General features: G+C 45.9%; 1 protein-coding gene across 6 annotated transcripts in view; it reads right to left on the bottom strand.

The window, feature by feature from the left end:
* The window catches only part of HHAT (hedgehog acyltransferase), a 352,855-nt gene that overhangs the window by 197,615 nt on the left and 128,940 nt on the right, over positions 1-26,300 (bottom strand). For all 6 annotated transcript variants that reach the window (XM_070768646.1, XM_070768650.1, XM_070768651.1 and 3 more), the window contains one exon: positions 23,749-23,899. In XM_070768646.1, the coding sequence (XP_070624747.1) occupies positions 23,749-23,899 (151 nt within the window). The remainder of the gene's footprint in view (positions 1-23,748; positions 23,900-26,300) is intronic.

Below are 26,300 nucleotides of genomic sequence, written 5' to 3' on the forward strand. Positions count from 1 at the left end.
GTTGGTGATGGACAGGGAGGCCTGGCGTGCTGCGATTCATGGGGTTGCAAAGAGTCAGACACGACTGAGCAACTGAACTGAACTGAACTGAAATGGGCTGCCCTGGGAACTTTCCTATCACCAGATCAGATTCCAATGGTAACCTCCAACCAACCATCCAGCCAGCCAGCCTTTATGAGCAAACAGTGTTCAGACAGTGAGTATGTAGACGTGAGCAAGACAAATCCCTCTTTCACAAAGATAAGAGCAGTAAGACCTCACTGTGAATAGGCCCTCACTGTATTATGTGATAAATGGTACATTTAACGGAAAACCTGGAGCAGTGGAGTCAAGAAGATGCAAGCAGTATCTAGGTGGGCTGATCAGAGTAAAAGAGCCGAGCTTTGGAGGTTGAAGAGTTAGCCAGAGGATGTAGTAGGTGAACGCAGAGGATGTAGATAAATGTGTACGAGAGTGTGCGTGTGGTGACATTCCAGAAAAAGGAAGCAGTTTACAGAATCAAAAGACCAAGGGAAATATGTCCCAGTAGGTGAATGGAGGTGGGGAAGGAATCTGCTTCCTTGGTACAAACGAGGGGCACAGGCAAACTGAGAATAGAGTATAAACAGGCATCATGATACTGTTTATTGTGTGATCGGCATGTGTTAAAACTAATTTAGTCTTCACTACAGCCCTGAAGGATTCTATTATTACTATCTTCTCCATTTTACAGTTGAGGCAGTAGAAGCTGCAGGAGACAAACAGCTGGCCTGAGGGGTCTCAGCTGGGAAGCAACAGAGGCAAATCCTAGGCCAGGAGGCTCAGAGCCCACAGCGGTAACCTCACCTTTACACTGCCTCTCAACAAGTCTGCACATCAGAGTTTGCGGTTGATCCTAAGGGCGTGAGGCAGCCATTAAATATGGTTAAGCAAAGGAATGACCGACCAGTGATTCCCTTTCTATGAAGATCCCACCCTGGCCTCCATGAGGGAACAGAGGTGGTGGGGAGGCCAGTTCTGAGGGATGGTGGTGGTCCTGCTGGGAACGGCCTGAGGGGGCTGGGCCAGGCTTGGCAGCGCATAAAGAAAACACCCTCTTCCATCGCTTCCCACGTCCAACCAAGGGCTTCATTTAACCTCATAAAAAACTGGTGTCTTTGGGCAGGTTACATGAGATGGTTACATAATGGAGAAACTTAAACACACGTTGGCTCTTCTCAACTTTTTCTTTAGGCAATTTCTGGGTTTTGCCTGGTGCTCCTTGCAATGTGCTTTTGTTTTGTTTTTGTCTCTGGTGTGAAAAAATTTAAGTATTCTTCTAAATTGAAAGTAAAAAAAATCTCTCCTGTGGAATGTTTTTCTTAGGAGATCAACGTCTTCACCATCTTTGCCTATTTCTGAGCTTGAACTTGACAAAAATTAAAACATGACGCCCAGGCTAAATGCCACAGACCGCAACTTCAATTTCTAGGAGAATGCCACCGTCAGGTCTGAGGGTCCTGTTTCATCCCTTTTGTGAGAAGACGAGTTCTGACTAATAATCTCATTACAGACTTTTGCCTGAGGACACAGAGGCATGTCAAACCTGGGAACTTTTATGAGGCATCTGATTCAGCTAGAATACCACCTCTTGGGTGAACATGAACATTCTCAGATTTGGTATTTGAGTCTCATTTTTCATGACCAGAGCGGATCTCTTCTAGCAAATTCTCCTGGGAGCTGAGACTAAGTAAGGGTGTCTCAAGACCAAATGAAGGTGGCTCGAGAAAATCAGTAAAGACACATCCTCGTCACTTAAATTTGTGGTCCTTACTTCTGGCAGAGTATCGGCAGGTGACTGAAATTTCTCTGAGATGCTCAGAGATACATTTTTCTCTCTTTGCTGTTGTTATTGTTGCTGTTTAGTTGCTCAGTCATGTCTGACTGTTTGCAACCCCATGTGTCAGGAAGCATTTAACAGGAGGCTTCCTGTGTGCTGTTTTGGATCTGTCCGGAATCCTCTGTTCCTTATTAATTCCTGAATATTCAGGAATTAAGAGGAGAGGCAAGCCTCTCCTGGGGCTGAGGGATTCAGGCATTTCCTCCATTAGTTTTTCTATACGGTGATAAGTACCCTCTTCTTTTTTATGAATCTTATGGTAAAAGTGATTATTTACAACCCTCTCTCTTTCATATTGATGACCTCATGTTTCCTTGTAAGTTTTGATTTTATCTCTGCTGAAAATAGCTATCTTGTAAGACAGTATAAATACCTACACCATGCTGAGTAAAACACCTCTGCTCCATCAGAGCTTTGGTCCCTGTGTCTTGCTTTCTCTCTTTCTCTCTCTCTTTCTCTCTCTCTCTCTTTTTCAGGCTGATCCCCTGGAGCACAGAGGTCCTCTTGGTTCACTTTCCTGCCCAGGCTTCTAAGACCCTCTCGAGAAGGTGCTCTGCGCCTTCACCCCCTTGAGAGGGCTCCTGAGGCCTCCGTGAACAAAGCAAACCCCATGCCAGGGGCTTTATTGGCTTTCTGCATAAGCCAAGGAATATCAGCCTCTTTCTTTCTCCTTTACTTTCTTATCGGTCGACTCCAGATCACCAGGTTCCAGTCCATTAAAAGACCTAACACCCATGGACTATAGCCCACCAGGCTCCTCTGTCCATGGGATCTCCCAGGCAACAGTACTGGAGTGGGTTGCCATTTCCTCCTCCAGGGGATCTTCCTGACCAAGGAATCAAACCCATGTCTCATACAAGTTTCCTGCATTGTGAGCAGATTCTTTACCATTTTTCATTCTTTAGAATATGTTAAAGCCTACTTCTCTTCTAATTTAACAAATCTATTTGTCTCCCCTTCTTCTAAAACATTACTTGGCTCATCACTTCATTGAGGCACAGTGTAACTTGAAGGCCTGATAGTCTCTGAGCCCAGCGTCCACTTCCTTATCAGAATTCAGGACTCCAAGCTCAGATGCCAAACCTGGGCTGATTTAGGGGCCTCTTGACTGATCACCAGATCTCAGAATGGTGTGTTTCAGGTACATCATGGACTTTTGTCAAGTTACTGTTCTTTCTAAAATAGGTTCATAAGGAACAGACTTGGGGTTGCCAAGGGGAAGATGGGGAGGAGGAGAGAAGGACTTGGAGTTTGGGATTAGCAGATGCAAATTAGAATATACAGGATGGATAATCAACAAGGTCCCACTGAGCAGAACAGGGAACTATATTCAACACCCTGTAATAAACCACGATGGAAAACAGCACGACAAAGAACACACACATGCATAACTGAGCCACTCTGCTGTACAGCAGAAAGGAACACCACACTGGAAATCAACTGCAATCGAATTTCAAAAATAAAAAGAAATAAATAAAACGGGCTCATAAATAAAAACAAAGATTCTTTGTTTCCTTATCTCAGTCGTTAGTGGTTCATAGCTTTATGCTAGGATGTGGAAAAATGTTTAAGGACTATGCCTCCTACAGATAAGCCCACTCAGTTCATTTGAAATAACAGTGTGTGATATAATGACCTTCCCAAAGGGAGCACTACAGACCAGTGGGGGCAAATCCTTGGGAGTGGGATAGCCACCTGGGAAGCCCCTGAAGTGGGATAAGCATCCAGAACTTTCCACTGAGCCCCTCTTTAACTCAAGGCATGCATTCAAGAGGTATGTGCTCTGATTAGTACGGTCAGGGGCAGTTTTCCTGGACTTTCCAGATTAGTCAGCATGTAGGACACCTGATCTATAACCTCAGCTTTATCAGCTCTAAATAAAAATGAAACACAGCAGCTGACAGTCACCAGGACTATACTGAACACCAACTGCGATGGCGTAGACAAAGAACATTACAAAAAGAGACCCTGGCCAAGAAGAACTGCCAAAAACAACAACAACAACAACAACCTTGAGGAGGCTGAGAACAAATGAAATCATGTTATGGGGACAATTACAAACACCAGTCAAGGAGCACAAAATCAGATCCTCAAATCAGGCCTGCTTCCCTCTCACGAAGCCCTTAATCAGTGTTTACACAGCATGTCTGCATTTAATTATGGAGAGCAATTATGCAGGTACATTGACAGGGCCTCCGAGCAACTCCTCGGTGGTTCCTTCTAAAGAATCCCAGCGCAGCCCGAGGCCTGGGCTCCTTCTCTGCTCCTCCACTACCTTCCCTCCAGCTTCACCAACCTCCCCACTTCCTCCATTTGCCTTTTTAGGGCCAGCAGAAAACTATTTCCAGCAGTAACACAACCTTTTTGCAAAACTGTCATATTTGAAAGAAATAACGTATTCAAGTTCAGTTGTACCAGAAATGAATAAAATCAAAGTAATGCCTTTTTTAAATCAAAGAGATTGGGTCTTGAGTGAACAAGCACCCACTGGTGGAAAACAGTCGCTAGAATTTATGGTAAACCATTCATGAAAGCATTGTTTTTGTTGTCCATCTTTGTTTATGGAAATTCCCTTTCCTTCTTATACCAGTCTTAAACCAATCTTGATAATAGTATTCCTCCAGGATCCTTGGCGGAGAAGGCAATGGCACCCCCCTCCAGTACTCTTGCCTGGAAAATCCCATGGATGGAGGAGCCTGGTAGGCTGCAGTCCATGGGGTTGCGACGAGTTGGACATGACTGAGCGACTTCACTTTCACTTTTCACTTTCATGCACTGAAGAAGGAAAAGGCAACCCACTCCAGTATTCTTGCCTGGAGAATCCCAGGGACGGGGGAGCCTGGTGGGCTGCCGTCTATGGGGTTGCACAGAGTTGGACACGACTGAAGTGACTTAACAGCAGCAGCAGGAGGATCCTTGGGCTTCCCAAGTGGCTCAGCAGTAAATAATCTGCCTCCAATGCAAGAGACAAAGGTTTGATCCCCGCATCAGGAAGATCCCCTGGAAAAGGAAATGGCAACCCACTCCAGTATTCTTGCCTGGAAAATCCCATGGACAGAGGAGCCTGGCAGGCTACAGTCCACAGGGCTGCAAAGACTCAGACACAACTGAGCAAATAAACAACAACACAAACCAGGATCTTATTCAGCTTCTTGGCTCTCTGTGAATGTTTTCTATCTTAGTCATTTCATTCACCCATTGAACAAGTAATAAATGAACACCTACTAGTTGCCAGGCATTGCTTGGGCCCATGGAAGGCATCGGTGAACAACACAGACAAGCATGGAGCTTCTGTTCCATCAAGGAGAGAGAGACACAATAATCAACACACATTACAGGTAACTACAGCATGTTAGGGGCTAGTGGACACTGGAGCAACAGAAAGAGTGAAGGCGGGTAAGGGAGATGGGTGGGGATAGGCAGGGTGAGTCTCACTTTGAAGATGACCCCTGAGTCAAGACCTGAAGGAGATGAGGCAGTGTGTGATACAGAAGGTTTAGAGGAAGCCCAGAAGAAAGGAAGGAAGAGCCCGGTGACTTTTACAGGTGTCCCTCTGGATTACGAACTCCTGCAATGTCCACTTCACTAGCAACTCTGCACCCCTGTTCCAAACTGATTACAACCCATCCCTTGTAGCTCATCACAATGAAACACATCCATCCTTCCCAGTCATCAAAACAAGCATGGAGGAGGACGGTGCTCTGGGTGACCTCCACAAACCTTTCTTCAGAACGCTCCTGATCCCTGTCTTTCCCCTGGATGCCCGACAGATTACTCCCTTTGAAGTCCAGGAAGAAACTCAAAGAGGTGTTGTGTGGCTCTGCAGGAAACCGTGTCTACCTTGGGAAAAAGCCTTCTTGGTTGCTTTCCATTATTTTTGAGTCTATACTGATCCTGGGCATACGTAGCCAGCACCACACCCTCCCAGTTTTGCAAAGCCTGGGTCTCTCGTCCTTGGTCCTGAGCTCCTCCTGCCATCCATACCTGCTGCGCTGCCATCTAGCTGAGTCTCAGGCTCTCCTACAGCCACTCAGATGCACGGCAGCCTCCATTCTGTTCTGATTTCTCCCACCCTTTGCCCCAAGGTCTGGACTTCTTGGGAGTGAAACCTGAAAGATCCCATCACAGGCACGAAGCACAGTCAATGAAAACAATGTAAAATAATTACATGGCTCTAGGTTAAGAGGGACTGGGGGGCTTTGTTACTGCTCCTTTTCATCTTCTTCAGAGGCAGATTTCCCCCTCCTTTTGAAAAAGAGCTGATGAGGTTTTCAAAGCCACAGTATGAAGAGTAAATCAAGGTTTCCTTTAGGCCAGCAGCCGGTGCAGGATTTAATGACATGGAGGAGGGGACACTTGCTGTCTTGTCACTGACGCCAACAAGAAGAGAACCAAGAGGCTTGCTCTTAGATGACACTGACTCCTGAGCTGGATACTCTTGGCTCCTGAGTTTGCAGAAGTCCCTAACTTCTTAAGAACACAAACTACAGAAAGAGTGCTGGGACAAATCTGCTATCTTCAACTGCCTCAGAAGCAGGTGTGATATATGGGTGTATGACACTGATATACTGCTGTTCCTGTCCCACACTGAGGGTCTGTGGGTGGACCCTGACTGTCCCCTGAATGGACACACCCTCTGCCAGCTCTCCCATCATCTAGCAGATCAGGACACAGGGCTGCAGATGGTCAGAGAACCAGGAAGAGCACCCAATCTCCAGACAAAAGCTCTGATTATTAGTAACATGAATAGCACTTTCAGCATCTCCAGAACAATCCTTCAAAATGAGCGAAGAAGAAATGAGATGTTGATTGGAGTGGCTTCATTACGGTAAATGTTAACTTAATGTAGCCTTCAGAGGAATTCAGAAATGTGCCCTTTCACAGACTGTTACGGAAATCCATTTCCCTTCTTACGAGAATACTTTGTGCCTATACATATCTACGTTACAGACTGCAAATGCATTAATTAACATCCTGATTATGCTTCTATCATCAGGGATAATTTGGAGAATAAGACATTACGAAAGGCGGCAACCTTGTGAAGTGTGTATTTCGCTTGACCCAAGAGCAGAATCTGTAGGGCTGAGGGAGAAGGACAGATATGTGACAACATCAATTCAAGCATATAAAATTCCTACCTCGGTTTTCAGAATTAGAGACTTCTAAGGCTGGAGGGATTCTGAAGATCATAATTCTATTCCCTCTCGCAGCATTAAAAGAAACTAAGGCCCAACATCACAGTTTATGAGATGGCCCCGGAAACACAAAACAACACACGGCATGCAGCCCTGGATCTCATGGACCAAGCGGGCCTGGGACGTGAAGAGCGGCTGGTGGAAGACGTCCACACGTCAGTTCAGGTGGGGGCACCCAAGGAGGCGATTAAATAGGCCCAGTTCTTAAACATCTGTGATCGCAAGGATGAGGCCATAGCTCTGAGCAGAGGCAACTGGTGAAGTCTATAGATCCTGAACCCACAGAGAACTAGTCTCAGAGTGGTCATCTTCCGGGACCCTGGCTGTGCCTCGTGTACGACAGGGAGGAGTTCCTGCATTAACGGTCAAGCACACAGGTGTGTCCCTCATTCCCACTCTCTTCCACGTCCTGGGTCCCCTCTTGCACGGGGGAGGTCCGGCCGCTTCGTTCTCTCTCTTTCCTAACTCACATCCTCACATACCTGCTTCCCTCCCTGTTCTTCTCAAAGCCACCAGACCTGAGGCAAGACACTGAGGTTCTAGTAGACACTTCTGGGACCAGAGAGGGAGAGGTGATGGCAGGCAGGGTTTGCACACAGGAAGTATCGTGCCCAAACATTTGAGCATGTCCATGGCAGGAGGATGGGGCCCCCACCAGCTAAGACTGCAACAATGTGAGCACTAAAAAATTAAGTACAGTAATAAACCTCTGGAAAACAGAAAGTGCTGCAACCACACAGATACAGATAATACTGAGTTAAACAAATGCGGGAGAGGCTGCTGTTTCCGATAGAAGGCCGAGTGCTAACTAATTAGTGCCAAAGTTGGAAAATCAGCTTTTTACAACCACCACGTAAAGGCTGGCTTGGGCAAGGATCACACATAATGCTAAGTGTGGGGGAAAGTCTTGAAGAAGAGTGGAATATTGGTATGATACTAACGTGTCTCCCACAGAATGTTTATGAGTTACAAGGGCAAAAAGTGTGGTAACTATAGTGGTAATTCCATCTCCCAGGTGATGCCAGTGGTAAAGAGCCTGCCTGCCAAAGCGAGGTTCAATCCCTGGGTCTGGAAATCCCCTGGAAGAGGGCATGGCAACCCGTTCCAGTATTCTGGCTGGGAGAATCCCATGGACAGAGGAGCCAAGCCAGCTACAGTCCATAGGGTTGGAAGAGCTGGACACAACTGAAGTAACTTAGCATGCATATAGTAGTAACTGCATAGTAGATTGCGGTTTTCCTGGTGGCTTAAGGGTAAAGAACCCTCCTGCCAATGCAGGAGATGCAGGTTTGATCCCTGGGTTGGGAAGATTTCCTGGAGGAGAAAATGGCTACCTACTCCAGTATTCTTGCCTGGGAAATCCTATGGACAGAGAAGCCTGGCAGCCTGGCAGGCTACAGTCCATGGGGTCGCAAAAGAGTCGGACACAACTTAGCGACTAAACAATAACATACAGGATATTAATCATTATCTACTGATGTGTTCAGTCTACTCTCCCAGGATGAAGGAAACTAACGTTACCAGTAACACAGCTGCACGTGATCTGTCTCCATACGCGATGTCCAAATCGGATACAATCTAAATCTACTCACGAGGAAACAGCAGACAAATTTTAAATGGTGAATGTCCTATGAAATAAGGAAGAATCAAACTCTTTAAAGTCATAAAAGATAGAAAGGCTGTGGAAATCTTCCAGATCATAGGAAACCCTACAACTACAGCTCCAGGGCAGCCCAGCACTTCTCTATCTCCTCTGGAAGACATCAGGAGTGGAGTTAATGATAGGGTTTATCATTCCTATATGAACAATAAACAGGTGGAAAATCAGAAGTTTATTTTTTTTAATTCACAGACCTCTTATATAACCTATCCCCCATGCTGAGTTTTGCAAAAAATAAATAAGCCCTCTCTTCAAAGATGGGCCTGCCTATCAGCCTATTTTGCCTCTGGGCTTTACTTCTTTACTCATTTTTTTTTTTCCTGTATTGTGAATTCACAGCATTCTGAACACGACTTTTGCTCTGTGGTAAAAAGGGATTTATCTTTATACTACAGAAAGAGATTTATACTATAGAAATGTGTATTTATACTTATCCTACTTTGGTTGCTGTCTCTTAATCCGCTTTCCGACTGAACTTTCAAAATGCAATACATTTGAAGATATAGAGTACATGTAATACAAACAACTTTCTTCTGGGAGCTGAGGTCCTAGTTTGTTAGAAATCTAAAATACATTACTTCTTCTACTTTGTATTACAGATATTATTTGTCTAGATCATGGTTATTAAACACAACCAGAAACTTACCTATTTTTAATACCATTTCCCCTGCCCCCATACTAAGGTGTGTACATACACACACACACACACACACAAAAAACCTAAAGCTGGAAGTGAAAGTGAATGTGGCTCAGTCATGTCCGACTCTTTGCGACCCCATGGACTATACAGTCCAGGAATTCTCTAGGCTAGAATACTGGAGTGGGTAGCCTTTCCCTTCTCTAGGGGATCTTACCAACCCAGGGATCAAACCAAGGTCTCCTGCATTGCAGGCGGATTCTTTACCACTGAGCCACCAAGGAAGCCAAAACGCTGGAAGGAACCATTAGAAATCAAGTAGACCCCTCCCTGCCGTAGGATGCTAAAGTATCAGGAGCCCTACTTCAGAGATGAGGCAGTCCCAGCTCAGTGGCCCAATAGCTGCCTTAAGTTCAGGCAGGCAGGCAACACTACCAATGGGGTTAGGACCCTCCAGAGGCTCAGAGAGGCATTCATTGTACTCTTCCACACAAATGTGGACCATCAGTGTAAATGACTGCATTGTGTGGTCTAGTTCTCCAGCCCATCTTGAGAATCACTAATATGGTTTGATTCATTACATTTAATTTTCCACTATTTGAACAGTCTCAATGCTTTTCTCATAGGAGTTGAAATAAAGGTCCATGGACTCAGTGCCAACCTAACAGTAGGAAGACTCACAGTGACAAACGGCCACTGAGACAGAAAACAGTGCTATTATTTGTGCATTAGTTAAATTTACCGGTGGTAAATCTAGAAGAGGTGCATTCATGTCTGACAATGCAGAGGAGCCACAAAACAACACGGTCTCTTTGGAAAATAACCCCAGGCTCTAAATCCAAGATGGGATGTCAAGATATGCTTGAGTCCATGAAGAAATGAGGAGAGAGTGATGAAAGGCTACTGTTGTGAACATATTACACCTTTTAAGCAGTGAGAAATTCATTTAATAAATCGATTGAAGCCTGAAACCTAATTAAATCTAAAAGAGGCATCAACCTGAAATGCTAATAAGTTCACACTTAAATTGTATACAAGGCCACGCATGCCTTAAGTCTTCCCTGTATTCACATGAGCGTTGCAGCAACGTGACATGAATTCTTTCTATGCTCTATTCTGGCTGCAAATACCTCCACGCAAGCAATCTATCTGGCCACGTTCCCCTTCCCTGTCAAGGGGAATGAGATGTGGTTCTCAAGGGCTGTGATCGTGGCTGTGAAAAGTTAAGTCAAAAGAGTAAGAATACGTACGTACCTTCCATTAAGAAATACAATGAAGTGAGTCCTTTTCTAATTACTTGGCGCCCTGGATTTAAAGTAATTTGAATGTGCAAGCCCAACAGTGCAGATTGCCAAACTGTTTCACAGAAACTAAAGCTTCAGTTAGTTCAATTTCAACCTGGAGCCCACCTCTATCTAGATGGGCACCATAGCACTGGGTGCAACAATCCTGCGGTTCAGCTCTCTCTCAGTTCCTCCTGAGGCCGCGCTCCCTAAAGTGGGAGTGGTTTAGGGGCAGAGGAGGGGCTGGAAAGTAAGCTGTGAGCATCACCATGACAAGGCCTGGCTCTGAGTGACTACCACACCCTCTTACCTGCTCACTGCTCCTGCCCTGACCCCTAAGGACTAGTCTCCTAACATAGCACAGTGTCACTTCCAGCTCAAATCCTTTCCATGACTGCCTATCAGGGATGGTTCACTTTGTGTCAACATGGCTGAGTTAAAGGATGCCCAGATAACTGGTAAGATGTTATTTCTGGGTGTGTTCCTGAGAGTGTTTCCAAGAGATTAGCACTTGAATCAGTAAGCTGAGTAAAGAAGATACGCCCTCAGAGGATGAGATGGTTGGATGGCATCATCAACTCAATGGACATGAGCTTGAGCAAGCTTTGGGAAATAGTGAAGGACAGAGGAGCCTGGCATGCTGCAGTCCATGGGGTCGCAAAGAGTCGGACACAACTGAGCAACTCAACAGCAGCTAATCCCACCAAGGGTGGGCGAGGGGAATGGGGGGATCCCATTCCTCCTCCCCATGGAGGCTCTGAATAGAACAAAAGTGCAGAGGAAGGGGGAATCCGCTGTCTCCTGGAGCTGAGACATATATCTCTTTCCCTCAGACACAGACATACTACGGATTCTCAAAACTTCTTACATCAGCCCCGGATTCTCGGGCCTTTGGACCAGGACTTACACCATTAGTTCTCCTGGTTAGCAGGCCTTTGTACTCAGACTAAATCGCACCACCAGCTTTCCTGGGCCGCCAGCATGCAGGTGGCAGACGGTGAGGCTTCTGAGCCTCCACAGTCACATGAGCCAGTTCCTAAAAAAAATAAATCTCCTCATATATACAGTTGACCTTTGAACACTGTGGGGGTAGGGGCTCCAGCCCACTGCCCCCATCAAAAATGCACACATAGCTTAAAGTCTGCCCTCCAAATCCATGAATTCAACCGACTGTGGACACTGTACTATTTACTATTGATAGTGTAGTATTTACTACAACTCTAGTATTTACTATTGAAAACCGTATTTATATAAACAGACCTCACCGTTCAAGGATCAACTACACATATTACTGGTTCTGTTTCTCTGGAGAATCATAAATAGTAAGCTATCTGACTCGGATAAAATGCATAATAGCTTACACAGCCCTAGCTGACACATATACACATACATACACACACATACATATTTTATAATTGCGTGTATGTGCATAATTTTATATATATAGACACACACATTTACACACATACACATATGTGCGTACACTCCCAGGTGACACCAGTAGTAAAGACCTAACTGCCAATGCAGGTTAGACAGAAGAGAGGCGGGTTTGATCCCTAAGTCAGCAAGATCCCCTGGAGGAGGGAATGGCAACCCATTCCAGTATTCTTACCTGGAGAATCCCATGGACAGAGGAGCCTGGCAGGCTAGAATCCATAGGGTCGCACAGAGCTGGACACAACTGAAGTGACTTACCACACACACACTCATATATATTGTTGTTGTTGTTCAGTCACTAAGCTGTGTCCAACTCTTTGCAACCCCATGGACTACAACACACCACGTTACCCTATCCTTCAGTATCTCCTGGAGTTTGCTCAAACACTGTGATTCATCCAGCCCAGAATTTAGTATGATTTACTCTGCATATACGTTAAATAAGCAGGGTGACAATATAGAGGCTTGACATACTCCTTCCCCAATTTGGAACCAGTCCATTGTTCCATGCCTCGTTCTAACTGGTGCTTCCTGACATGCATTCAGGTTTCGCAGGAGGCAGGTAAGGTGGTCTGGTATTCTTATCTCTTGAAGAATTTCCACAGTTTGTTGTGATCCACACAGTCAAAGAATTTAGCACAGTTAACAAAGGAGAAGTAGATGTTTTTCTGGAATTTCCTTGCTTTCTCTATGATCCTTCGGCTGTTAGCAATTTGATCTCTGATTCCTCTGGCTGCTGCTAAGTCGCTTCTGTCGTGTCCGACTCTGTGCGACTCCATAGATGGCAGCCCACTAGGCTCCCCTGTCCCTGGGATTCTCCAGGCAAGAATACTGGAGTGATTCCTCTACCTTTTCTAAATATAGCTTGTATACCTGGAAATTCTCGGTTTGTGTACTGTTGAAGCCTAGCTTGAAGGATTTTGAGCATTATCTTGCCAGCATGTGAAAAGAGCACAATTGTGCAGTAGTTTGAGCATTCTTTGGCATTGTCCTTCTTTGGGATTGGAATGAAAACTGACCTTTTCCAGTCCTGTGGCCACTGCTGAGTTTTCCAAATTTGCTGGCATACTGAATGCAGCACCTGAACAGCATCATCTTTTAGGACTTGAAATAGCTCAGCTGGAATTCCATCACCTCCATTAGCTTTGTTTGCAGTAATGCTTCCTAAGGCCCACTGGACTTCACATTTCAGGATGTCTGGCTCTAGGTAAATGACCACACCATCATGTTATTCAGGTCATTACGATCTTTTTTATATAGCTCTTCTGTGTATTCTTGCCACCTCTTCTTAATCTCTTCTGCTTCCATTAAATCCTTACGTTTCTGTCCTTTATTGAGGCCATCTTTGCATGAAATGTTCCCTTGGTATCTCCAATTTTTTTGAAGAGATCTCTAGTCTTTCCCAGTACGCTGTTTCCCTCTATTTCTCTGCACTGTTCACTTTAAAAGGCTTTCTTATCTCACCTTGCTATTCTTTGGCACTCTGCATTCAGACAGCCTTGGAGGGCAGCAAATAGTCCAGTAGAGCCAGAACATGGAATTGAGGGAGGGACTGTAAGCAGACAAGGGTTCCCTCCCTACTCACACTGAAACCCTTCATATCCAGCCTCCAGCCCCTTTACTCCACTGAAACAAGCTTTCTTGATAAAGCTAGTAATCATCTCCAGTTGACAAACCCCAAAGGCTTTATCAACCTCAGCCTCTCAGAAGCACTGGGCTCTGGGGACTACTTCCTCTTTTCTCAAAACATTCTCTTGGTTCTTCTTTGTAAAATATGCTCTCTAGTTCTCTTGGTTCTTCTTCGTAAAATATGCTCTCTAGTTTTTAGCAAGATAAGTTGACCTTCTCTAGCCAATCCTTTTTTAATCCCCTTACAGGCTCAAACCTCTTCAACCAGGCTGAAAGTGCTGAAGTCCTAAAATCTCAGTCCTTGTTTAAATTCTAAACTCCTCCCTGAGCCAACAAGGTCATCCTTGGTCAGAGGCGCCACCTGTATCCAACCTCATCTCCAATGATACCCACACACATGCTGTCTGCAGACCAGATGCACACGAGGGAACTGTCACATTCTCCTACCATGGGGCCTTTGGACATGCCGTTCCCTCCTCCTGGAATACTCTTTCCCCTCCTTCTCAACCTTCAGATCTCAAGTCAATCCACATCTCAGCAGAGGAGCTTTCTGTGATGAGGTTCTAAAGAGCACCACGGACATCCCCTTCACACCATGTCACAGCACAATGCTCTTTGTCTTTAAATTCACCTCCCTTTTCCCCATTAGACTGTCACATGGCAAGTGGTCAAAATATAGAGAATGAGAGACAGTAGCCGGGGCCAGACCAGGCAGGACTTTGCAAGAAACTGGACTCCTTCCTAAGGCTAAGGGTGATGGCTGCTTCTCAAAGTATAGTCTGGGCACCACACAAGCTCCTTAGTTGCTTGACAAAATTCAGATTTGTGGGCCCTACCCCAAATTACTCAAACAGAATCTAGATGTGACCTCCTACTCTGTCAAGCCCTGTGAATGATTCTGATACACACGATCATCTGAGGCCTGTTCTGCAGTCCACTAGCAAGAGAAATGTGGAATCTGACCGCAGTTTAGACCAATTTTCCCAGGGAACATGCACTGGGGTGGAGGGGGAGGGGGGCGGGGGGCGATCTGAGATGCCAGGAGCAATCTTCACTCAAGGCAAAGAAGCAAGAGCCTGGTTTCCCCTCAACTGATAGCTAAGGAAGCTGGTCCCACTCCTCCCAAGCCCAGGCCATAGGCAGGACGCATATATTGTACAAAATGGGCAGTGAGGACAGAGAGGAGAAGCAATGCAGGGACAGCTCCAGGGGGTCCCGCGATGAGAATCTGAGGTTCAGTGACTCAGACCCCCGTGGGCATAATCTTCCCATCCCAGATGATGCCTACTCAGCCCCTTTCTTGTCCTCAGAGGCTCCAAATTCGAGCCTTATCCTTTGCTTTCACACAAACACCACTGACGGTTCACAATAAGAGTTTTACTCTCCTTCCCACCCACTGCAAGCAAGAGGACAGCCTCTCTCAATTCTGTTGTCCCAGAAATAACGAAAGTCCTTTCAGTTTTTCTTTTCGTGTTGTGGTGGTGGTGGTGATGGTGGCTGATTGGTTTGCTGGTTTTTAGCTTCTAATGAGGAGGAATGAAAGAGCTGTTATCTTTACTCACACCCTCTTTTCTTTTCTGCACCAGACCCAATAAAGAAACACAAATTCCCTCTTGGATTCTAATGGTAAGTCATTCGATACAGAAAAGATAGAAATGTTGACATTTTCAAGATATGCTGTGGGTGGCACACCAAAAAGAACCTCAGGTACCACACAGGCAATAGATTACCTGGGAATAGACAGCATTTTATTAATATAAAAGCACATAAATGCCATCAGGATGGCAGGTTAGCCATTGGGAATAACTGAAATTTGACCCACACTTCACATGTAAGCCAATTTCCCTTTTATCTTTGAAAGGAGTGGGGGGCATGGGGGATCACCTTACATTTAGGAAATATCAGATGTTGAGGGCCTACTATGTGCCAAGGTCCAGTGTTACACGATGAAGAGACTACAGACAGCAGGTTTCTGAGAATCTACAGAAAAACGCTTTCAGTAGCTTGTGGATCCCCAAATGAAGGCTTCTTGCCTTACACAAAAATAAATAAATGTCAACGGGACTTTCTTCAATTATCACCAGAGGTAGGAACTATACAGGAAAAGAGTAAGAGACTTGACCACAAACAAATGTAAAACTGAAATATCAAAATACCTATAAACGTGTCAGAGAAATAGTAGGTTGCCCTTTGAATTTAATTGCACTTTGAATTTAATCCTCAGAACTGAGGTGGGGCAAAAAGCAACACTAGTTAGCTGAAGGGAGGGTATGAAAAAGAAATAAGATCATACTGAGGGCCCAGAAGGTTAAAGATCAGCAGATACGGGGCAATTTTCCATCCTTGTCGGCAAAGAGGACATGACCCAGCCTGACGTAAGGTAAACAAACACAGGCGGAGGACAGCCGGCAGGGCGGCCAGGGGCCGGGAGACACAGGAGGGGACAATGGGGGAGACAGAGCCAGTCTCTATGAGGCCACAGGCGAAGCCCCCGAACTCCCACTGAGACAGCTGCTTCGGGATTGCCCTTTGCAACACGAGGAACGGAACGTACGAGCAGAAGCCCCAGAGACTCCACGCCAGTCCCTCAGGCAGTTTCCCAGGGTTAAATGGCGACTCCCTGTCTCCTCTCCCCTTTGGTGCAAGGAGGTCAGCCACTGCCCGACTGCCCCCTCAACTCACCCCCTGCAGAGTCCAGGGGGATGGCCTTCTTCAGGCTGGAGAACCGCCATGGCCACCCACCACAGGGCCTTTGGACGTGCCGTTCCCTCCTCCTGGAATACTCTTTCCCCTTCCCCTCAACCTTCAGATCTCGGGTCAATCCACATCTCAGCAGAGGAGCTTTTCTAATGAGAACAAATCCCTCTACACAGGTTCTAAGAGCACCAGGGATCTTTATAGCATCTGTCACAATGCAATTCTATTCATCTTTAAATTCACATCCTCGTCCTCATTAGACTGACCCATGGCAGGCGCTCAAAATACAGAGAATGAGAGCCAGTAGCAGGGGCCAGATCAGGCAGGGCTCTGGGGAATCTGGAGTCCTTCCCTTCCCAGGGAGTCAGTAAAGAAGCACCATCATCCTCAGGTAGCCCTGAGTCCCAGAACCTGCCACACAAGCCTTTCACTCCAGACCCACCCCAGCTCCATCTCACTATGGACAGTGAAAGGCAGAGATCACGGTCACAGACGCTACAGCCACATGGTTAGGTTCAAATCCCAGCCCGACCACTTACCAGCGGTGTCATTCAAGGATTTCAGCTGTGTGATTCCATCAGTTTCATCATTTGTGAATGACGGGGATGAGAGAACCTACACCATACGTGTTTTGTGAGGATTAAATAAATACATAAAAGCACTTAGAAATGTGCCTGGCATGACGTATGCACTAAGAGTTTGCTGCTGCAGCTGCCATTACTGCTATTAATACCATTATTATTCCTCCTACTATTATAGCTGACCCTTGAACAACATAGGTTTGAACTGTGTGGGTCCACTTACACTCGATTTCTTTCAGCAGAATATACTGCAGTCCTGTGGTCCAAGGGTGACTGATTCCAAAGACGCAGAATCACAGACAGCTGACTATAAATTATACGTGGACTTCCAACCATCAGGAGGGCCAGTGCCCCAAGCCCTGCACTGTTCACGGGTCAACCGTGTTCACTGGGAGGGCATGTTTTCAAAGCACTTCCCTCCCCGTCCTGCTTCCACAGTCCTCATCTGCCACGGTAAGCCCCTGCCTTGGAAGAATCCCATCTCTCAAGACAAACAGCTGTCAAACTCCTCTCTCATATCCACATCTGAACGGAATCTCTTTTCTTCCTGTAAGTTTTGCAGCCTTTCCCCGTCACCTGGTATCAAGGATGTGGCAAAAGTTCTGATAAAATAATGATAGTAATTAAGTAAGAAAGGCATGCGTCCCTCATCCCTCACACGGCAGATTCACTCTCAGGAAAACTGCAAGCAGACACAATATTTTGACATGCCATGTACACACATTTTATGAGAAAAACAGAGATCGAGAAGGTGGGGTACCGACAGTGGCCACGGTACGCGTATGCACCTGAGCAAGGACATGTCCTGCAGGTAACACAGAGCAACACCTGCAGGACATGTAACACAGAGCAACCATCCCGAGTTCAGATCAAACTATCTGAAAATCTGGCTCTTCAGACCCACTGTCCGAAATTACAGACAAGCACATATTTCCTGAGTGCCCACTACAGGCTGGATACCCCGGAGGGACCTGGGGACATAATGTGAAACAAAGCAAGATTTGATCATTGCTCTCAAAAGCTCATTGTCTGCTGGAAAGTGAGCAAGTAAAGAGACAGCTACTGCGTGGAACATGGCTGCTGCTGTGACAAGCACGGGGTGTCCGTTCCCAGAGGTGAGTATTATAACATCTCCGCTTTCCAGAAAAGGAAGCTAAGGCACGGAGGGGTCACTGGGTAACAGGGAACAGAGCCAGGATTCAAATGCAGGCAGCCAGGCTCCACGTCTAGGCTCTGGTGACCAGTGACCAATGAAAGCCTTCTATCTGAAGATGCTCTGGAGTTTCCTGCATCAAAGTGCTCCTTACTCTAAAAAGTCTGAGGGTCGCTCCGTAATATGTGGACTGAAAATACTACCCACACAGGAAGAAAATAGCGCGAAGTGCAGAGAAACTGTCTCTGAAGTCAAAGTAAATCCAGGAATTAAAACCTAATGACCGTTCCTAAAATCTGCCTCAACCTGAGGTCCCCTTCCTGATTTGATTTACAGAAGTCTGTATTTGGAGAAAAAGGTGAAGGGATTGAAGTATGAAAGTAAGAAGAAAGAAAACAAGTCTTCTGAGTCTGTGGAGATGGGACTCAGAAGACAGAAGGGTAGACTAACAGAGGTACCCAAAGCATGACGTAGTACAAATGCCCAGCTGTTGTTAATAGCTCAGATGTGTCTCTTTGCGACCCTGTGGACTGTAGCCCACTGGGCTCCTCTGTCCATGGGGTTCTCCAGGCAAGAATACTGGAGGGGTTGCCATTTCCTTCTCCAGGGGATCCTTCCCACCCAGGAATCAAACCCACATCTCCTGCACTGGCAGGCAGAGGCTTTACAACTAAGCCGCCAGAGACTCCTGCAAATGCCCAGTAGTGGAAACTATTTGCAAAGAGAACTCCTCAAGGGTGAGAGGGAGGTTGCAATGGTCTAGATGCTGGGGACCCCATGCTTCCATTTTGGAACCCACACCTTCCATACATTATCACCACCCTGCCGCCATCACCGTCCACCTCCTCAACCACTCAGCCTCCCAGGCCTTTGTTTTCTCGGAAATTAGAAAACAAACAGCGCCACCATCACCCTCACGGCTGCGATTACGATTATCAGCTCATATGTCAGTGTCTACACTGCCTGTGTTCACTGCTTTAGTACATGAACTCACTTAATCCTCGGACTTCCCCAATGAGACAAGCACTATGGTTTGCCCCATTTTAATACCCCAGAAAACACAAGCATAAGGAGGTTAAATCACGAGTCCAACCACATATGGGGAAGGGGGCTGGGAGTACTTCAGCACCAGGATACTAGCGGTCCCATATCCATCCAGTGTGGGGCTAATACAGAACTGCAAGGGATCATAGCCATCACCTAGTGAAAGAGTCTGGCTCTCATTTAACAGCTGGGGAAACCGAGGCAAAAGTGATTGGATCAAGCTACCCACTGAGGGCAGAGCCTGTCTCTTGTCCACCATACTCTGCCTCTCTGAACTGTTGTGTCTCAGGCTCGGAGCTGGACCAGAGCCTCTCCCCAGCCAGTCCCATCCCTGCCTGCTGCTTCCCCAGCCCAGCCCATCTCTCAGGCACCTCTGGCTTTGCTACATTTTCCAGCGCAAAACAGTAAGAAGCTACCACCTCCTGAGGACTGACTATACCCCAGGCTTGATCACCCCTCACCTCACTGCTGTGAGGCAAGTGCTATTCTTATCTCTATTTTAGAAACAAAGATTCACCTGGAGAATTTTAATTATTTGCCCAAATCACATAGCTAGTACCTGGCATAGCAAGCACTTAGTTACTATGTTACCTTCAAAAAAAAGTGAGCCTCTCTTAACAGCACCTGTTAATAAGCATCTTTTCCTCCTTTATGTTCACACTTCCCCTGCTTTCCACCCAACCATGACAGTAGATAGTGTTTCACAAAGTCCATGTCTGCCATCCTGCCCTGCAACCCGAGGTTAAACATGATTCAGAGGCAGGACTCAAGCAAAGCCAGTAGTTGGTGTGGCTGGTTTTATCACCTACTGTCGGCCTGAACCAACTCTCTATCTGATGCTGATGTGAACTTTCCCTCAGTCGTGTCTGACTCTTTGCGACCCCATGGACTATACAGTCCATGGAATTCTCCAGGCCAGAATACCGGAGTGGGTAGCTTTTCCCTTCTCCAGGGGATCTTCCCAACCCAGGGACCAAATCCAGGTCTCCCGCATTGCAGGCAGATTCTTTACCAGCTGAGCCACAAGGGAAACCCAAGAATACTGGAGTGGGTAGCCTATCCCTTTTCCAGGGGATCTTCCTGACCCAGGAATCAAACTATGGTCTCCTGCATTGCAGGCAGATTCTTTAACAACTGAGCTATCGGGACTTAAATTCTTCCACTGACCCACTGAAAGCCCCAACTCAAAGCCCCACTGAAAAGGGGGACTTGTGTTCCTGCCATCCCAGCTCATAGATGTCCCCATATATTAAGGCCTACTAGCCACCAACAGTGCCCAGATCCCTCTGGAATAAGTAGTGATGAGTGTGCCTGTGAAGACCAGAGAGCATCACAATTCAGGAAATTCAGAGGGCAAGCTGTGAGAAATTCCGAGGATAATTGAAATTGACCTGTAACTCACCAGCCACCACGGGAAATTCTATCACTTTGCACACTTTGCTTCCACAGTCAGAAATCAAATCAGAGGAAGATGATCAGATTTCTAATTTGGAACCTCAGACACGCAGTGTCATCTTTAATGACTTCTGGCAAAAGATGTTCATTACAGACCTCAGCCTACCTAAATTAAAACATGAAGCCCCAAAATTAAGCAGAAAATTCTCAATTTCTCATGTCTGTACAGCCACAGAAAAATCACACAAGTGGGAAAACACAGACCCCTTAGCGGTTTGTTCTACCTGAAAATATTTGAGCAAGAATTACACAAAACAGAAGAGCAAATAGGAAAAATATATATATATAATAAATCTTTCAGTCAGGTCCTAACTTTCAGGTTTGAGCCGTCTCTGCAAATAGCAATTTTTCATGATCAATTTGAACTATCATGTCAAGGAACATTATCTCTCAGCTGATGGCCAATTTCATCCATTGTGTGATGTAGAGCTCAGATTCCTCTGCTACAGCAGGCTGCCGGCTTCAAGTCTTCTCTCACTGCTAAGTGGACTGATAGTGCAGTCCATCAGCATGGTGTCCAGATGTGTATGGCTCCTTTCAAATGGGGGGCTAAAAATCCATCTCTCATCCTCAGCTCTAAACCTCATTCAGTGTGGATTTTCTAGTAGCTTAGGTAGCCATTAAACAATCTCTGAAGATGGTTTTTAAACCTCTTCCCTCCACTTCCCATCCACCATGCCCTTTGTGTCACTGTAAGAGTGGTGGCCACAATGCAGCAGAATAATTTGCATCACCAGCTTTCACAGCTGCTCATGACTCAATTCGACTTGAACCTAAACCCAGGAAGGGGCTGGAGCAATGCCCAGTCTGCAGCAATGCCTCAGTGATGGCCCAGAGATATTAGATGTAAATAGAAACTACAAATTGAAATTTTTATCTTCCCTTGACATGTCTTCTTAAGGAGAAAAGTCAGAGAAAATGGGGACCAGGACCACTGGAGGGTTATGCGACCAGATCCTGACTATGAACATGGTAGACTAAGAATGGAGGAAAGAGTGCAAAGGAGAATCTCTGAGTTTTATTCCTTCTTTTCTCAGTTAAAAACTGCTTCTTCTGAGCCTTACACTGTGCATGGAATTCCTCAGAGAGAGTTCATCTCCCTTCCTAAATTCAACAACTTCATGTGGAATAGTTATTGTATACCAAGAGAGAAGCCCTGAGTGTCTCTAAATACAAGTGGCAAATCAGAAAACCCTTAAGAAGCTAAAGCAAACATGACGGGGGAAATCCACACCCACGCAAGCTGAAAGAAGCCAGGACACACGTTGAGGTCACTCCCAGGAAGGACCGTGTGTGCCATTTCAGCACATTCCCTTGTATCCAGCTCGCTTCAGACGCACGTCACTCCAAGGAGTACCTCAGAGAAACTTTTCATGATCACTCTCTTGCTCACGGTGACTGATACAGAGGAGAGGTTTCAACAACCCAGGGTCCACACTATTCAAGTCTAGTTTCTAACAAGAATGACAAAGGTCTCAGCAGACATGTTTTCTGCACCTCAGTGGTTTGTACACAACAGAGGATCTTGGACAAAAAATAATTAATTAGCCTAGAGCCAGCATGGCTGCCAAGAGTCAAGATTATTTATTACCCCAACCAACACTGGAGAAGCTCTTTAGGAGAACGTGCTTACCAAGAAATGCTTCAGCGCAAGCATTCACATCAAGGAGGCCGAGGAACCATGTTGGGTGCCCACAAGGGACTCGTGACATACCCCCAGGTCATGCTTAGGTCCCAACCCATTTATTCAGTAAATTACTTTCATGAACAGGTCAAAATGAATAAAGCCTTCCCATCAGGCTCACCTTCCAAACAAAACCACTTCCTGGCCTCCTGGCTAGAGAGAGCTCCTTTTCCTAAATTTGCCATTACAGCTGGGCAACCTATGATATTCGATGAAGTAATTAAAGACAAATCAGAGAAATTACTTACATTCTTTACAATAATCAGATGGTATTTCCAATCCAAAGAAGCAGACGGCAGCAAAAATAAACTGCGTTCATGGAGGCTTAGATCAATTCAGTCCCTGTAATAAATTATGATGGAAAACTAGGATATTGCCTGTTAACTACCCGCCTTTTGCAAAAGCAACATTAGAGACAGCAATACTCACTGAGCTCAGAGATGAAATATAAGACTGGATGAGCCAGAATGGATTTTCTGAGCAGGGCCAGGACCAAGAGGGTGGCAAATGGAGGCTTCTAAAGAACACAATTCAAGTAGATACTGCCTCCCACAGATGTGCGAGTTCCCACCCTCAGGTTCTTACATTAGGCTTGCAATTGCAAGAGCCAGCCTGCCACTGGTTCCACACTGGAAGCAATAATAAAACCCAGCAGCAAGCGAGCCCATCTGGAGAGCAATAGCCAGAAACGGCAGCGGGGCCGAGGGATCTTTTAGAACAGAGACTCCAAGCTGACTGTACATCCATGGGGCTAAATCAAGAAGACTAAGAACACTCAGAAAAAGCACCCGCCTATCCACAGTGCGTGAGTACAGGAGTAACAGAAGGATAAAAGCTAACATTCGTAGACACCTACTGTGTGCCAGATGCTTTATATGTATGTATTAGCTTTTTTAATCTTCCAAACGACTTTTAGAGACGAATATTATCAGTACCATTATCATTTTTATTACCATGTAAAAGACAAAAAAACTGAAACGCACATTTGAAGTCTGTTGCTCTGGATCTGAGAGCTAGTAAATGCCTGCCCTGTACTATTAACTAAGTCTATATATTTTTTCTTTTTTTTTTTTACGTTTTTGGTATTAAGAAAAATAAAATTAAGTCTATTTTTTTAATCTATAGTCTCACATACAAAGACATCATTTTCAAGAAAAACAGATAGCAATAAAATCATCAGTATATGTATTATGTCCCAAGTTAGTAAGAGACCACTTTAGGCACAGCCCTTTGTGCATCTTTACACAGACTGGGTGAGAAACTTTATCTCCCAATTTTTCATAGCCTGACAATATGTTTGAGAGGTTCAGAAAATATGGATTGTCAATCTGTTAGATTAAAAAAACCTAAGTGCCAAAGGAAACTTGAGTGAAGGGCAGAGAAAGGATGGTGGTTCCTCCCACTGGACATCCCCGAAGGACCCTGACAGACTGACCTCCACATCCCCGTGAAGCTGAACATGGTGCTCACACAGCGAGGGAGCGGCGGCGGCCTGAGTCCATCCAGGCGCATGAGCAGAGCCGGGACACCGAAGAGCACCAAGTACTTCACATAGAAGAAGAGCACTTGGGCCAGCGCCAGGCCTCCTGAAAGACAGAGGGACCCGTGAGACACAGACAAGAAGTGGGGCCATCTCCTGGGAAGGATGCTCGTTCCAGGAAACACAACACCTGCTCCCGCGTCTCCCACCACTCCTCTTCCTCCTCTCAATGCACACGTTTCACTGTCTCCCACAATGGTCTGGGTGGTGAGATTTTTGGATTAATAAACACTGAAATCTGCTTTATTATTGTAACAGGCAACAGGACCCCTTAGCATCTATGCTTTTACAGACGCTAGCAAAGGGCACACTTTGAAGTCATAAATATGTTGTGTGTATACACACATACAGGGCACTAAAAACTATTAGAAAGGAAAAAAAAATCCTTCCCCAATCCTTTCAAAACCTCACATGAAGTCACACCCACTAGGATGGCGAGAAGTGTAAAGTCAGATCAACAAGGGTGGCAAAAATATGGAGAAATTGGAACCGTCATACACTGTGTTGGCAGGAAAGTGAAATGATGCAGCCACTTTAGAAAATATTTGGCAATTCTTTAAATAATTAAACATACAGTTACCATGCATGCATGCTAAGTCGCATCAGTCATGTCCAGCTCTTAACGACCCTATGGACTGTAGCCCACCAGGCTCTTCTCTCCATAGATTGTCCAGGCAAGATTACTGGAGTGGGTTGCCTTGCTCTCCTCCAGGGGATCTTCCCCAGCCAGGGATGGAACCCGCGTCTCTTATATATCCTGGATTGGCAGGTGGGAACTTTACCATTAGTGCTGCCTGGGGAACCCACAGTTACCATCTGACCCAGCAATTCCACTCTTGGGCATACACCCAAGAGAAATGAAAACAGATGTCTACACAGCAACTTGCACCCAAACGTGCACAGTAGCATAATTCACAACAGCCCAAATGTTGGACAACCCAAATGTCCACTGATGGACAAACGGATAAACAAAACATAGTAAGACATACAGGAGAATATTATTCAGCCATAAAAAAAAATGAAGATTCACACTGCAACATGAATGTTGAAAACATCATGCTAAGAGAAGTAAGCCATAAAAGACCACATATTGTAAGATTCCATTCATATGAAACTCCAGAAGAGGAAAAGAAAAGACAGAAATAGAGACAGAAAGGTGATTACTGGTTCCTTACCACTGAGGGGCTGGGAAATGAGACTGTGGGGGGTGGCAGCTAAACAGTAGGGCTTCCTTTTATTCTGCTGCACCAGTCTCAGATGCGGCAGGTGGGGTCTTTAGTTGCAGCATGCCAACTCTTAATTTCAGCACGTGGGATCTAGTTCCCTGACCTGGGCCTCTTGCATTGATTGGGAGCTCGGAGTCGTAGCCACTGGACCACCAGAGAAGTCCTTAGGGCTTATTTTTGAGGTGATGAAAATGTTCTAAAAATTATGGTGATGATAGTTGCCATATACGGATAGACAGTATATCCACGATATAACAAAGCCAGTGAGTTGTACACTTTGAATGGATGAACTGCATGATACGTGAACTGTATCACAATAAAGCTACTTAAAAAAAAAAAAAAGATGAGGGCCCCAAGCTTCAAAAACCAGCATCTTCCTGGCCAGAATCGTGTCTTTCTGGAAGGAAAGGAACACCAAGTGTGGGCACAGAGTGAGATCTGAGGTGGAGACACACGCTCTGCTCCCACGGGCATCCACCTGCCCCACTGAGAGCGGGACCCACGTCTCCAGCTAGAGCTCAAGATGCTCCCCTGATCGACACATCTTTGTGGGCTTCTGAGCCAGCTGACCCCACCTCTTCACCCTGGGAGGAAAGTGGGAACCTAAGCTATCGGTCTGTAGGGAACCGTGAACCTGGGCAAGCTGCTGGCCTCAGTAGCGGGGTGAGGAGGTGAAGCCAGGAGAACAAGGGCAAAGTGCCCAAGGAAACCCTGGAGTAGATGACCCTGTGACCACGTGTTGTCCAGCCTCCAAACTCACCTTCCCCGGTGTGCAGGGAAATGATGCAGGCCAGCCATAGTGACAGGGCTGATCGGCTTATCCATGGGATAACCTGAAGGAAATAACTAAGCCTTAAACTAGTAGTAGCAGGAGATACTACTGCCTGGTCCTTTTGATGTTACATGGCAATCACTGCCACGAAACGTGTGGCTGTAAATAGTAACTCTGAGCCAGAAGAAAATACATTAGCCATTTTCTAAATACACAGTGTGCATGCCTGCATGCTAAGTCACTTCAGTTGTATCTAACTCTTCGCAACCCTGCGGACTGTAGCCCACCAGGCTCCTCTGTCCGTGGGATTTTACAGACAAGAATAATGGAGTGTAATCTCTTCCCGACCCAGAGATTGAACCCATGTCTCTTATGTCTCCTGCACTGGCAAGTGGGTTCTTGCCATCAGTGCCAGCTGGGAAGCCGAAATAAACAGTTTGAGCAAAGGT

The sequence above is a fragment of the Bos indicus genome, chromosome 16 (assembly GCF_029378745.1).
Source record: "Bos indicus isolate NIAB-ARS_2022 breed Sahiwal x Tharparkar chromosome 16, NIAB-ARS_B.indTharparkar_mat_pri_1.0, whole genome shotgun sequence".
NCBI classification, from domain to species: domain Eukaryota; kingdom Metazoa; phylum Chordata; class Mammalia; order Artiodactyla; family Bovidae; genus Bos; species Bos indicus.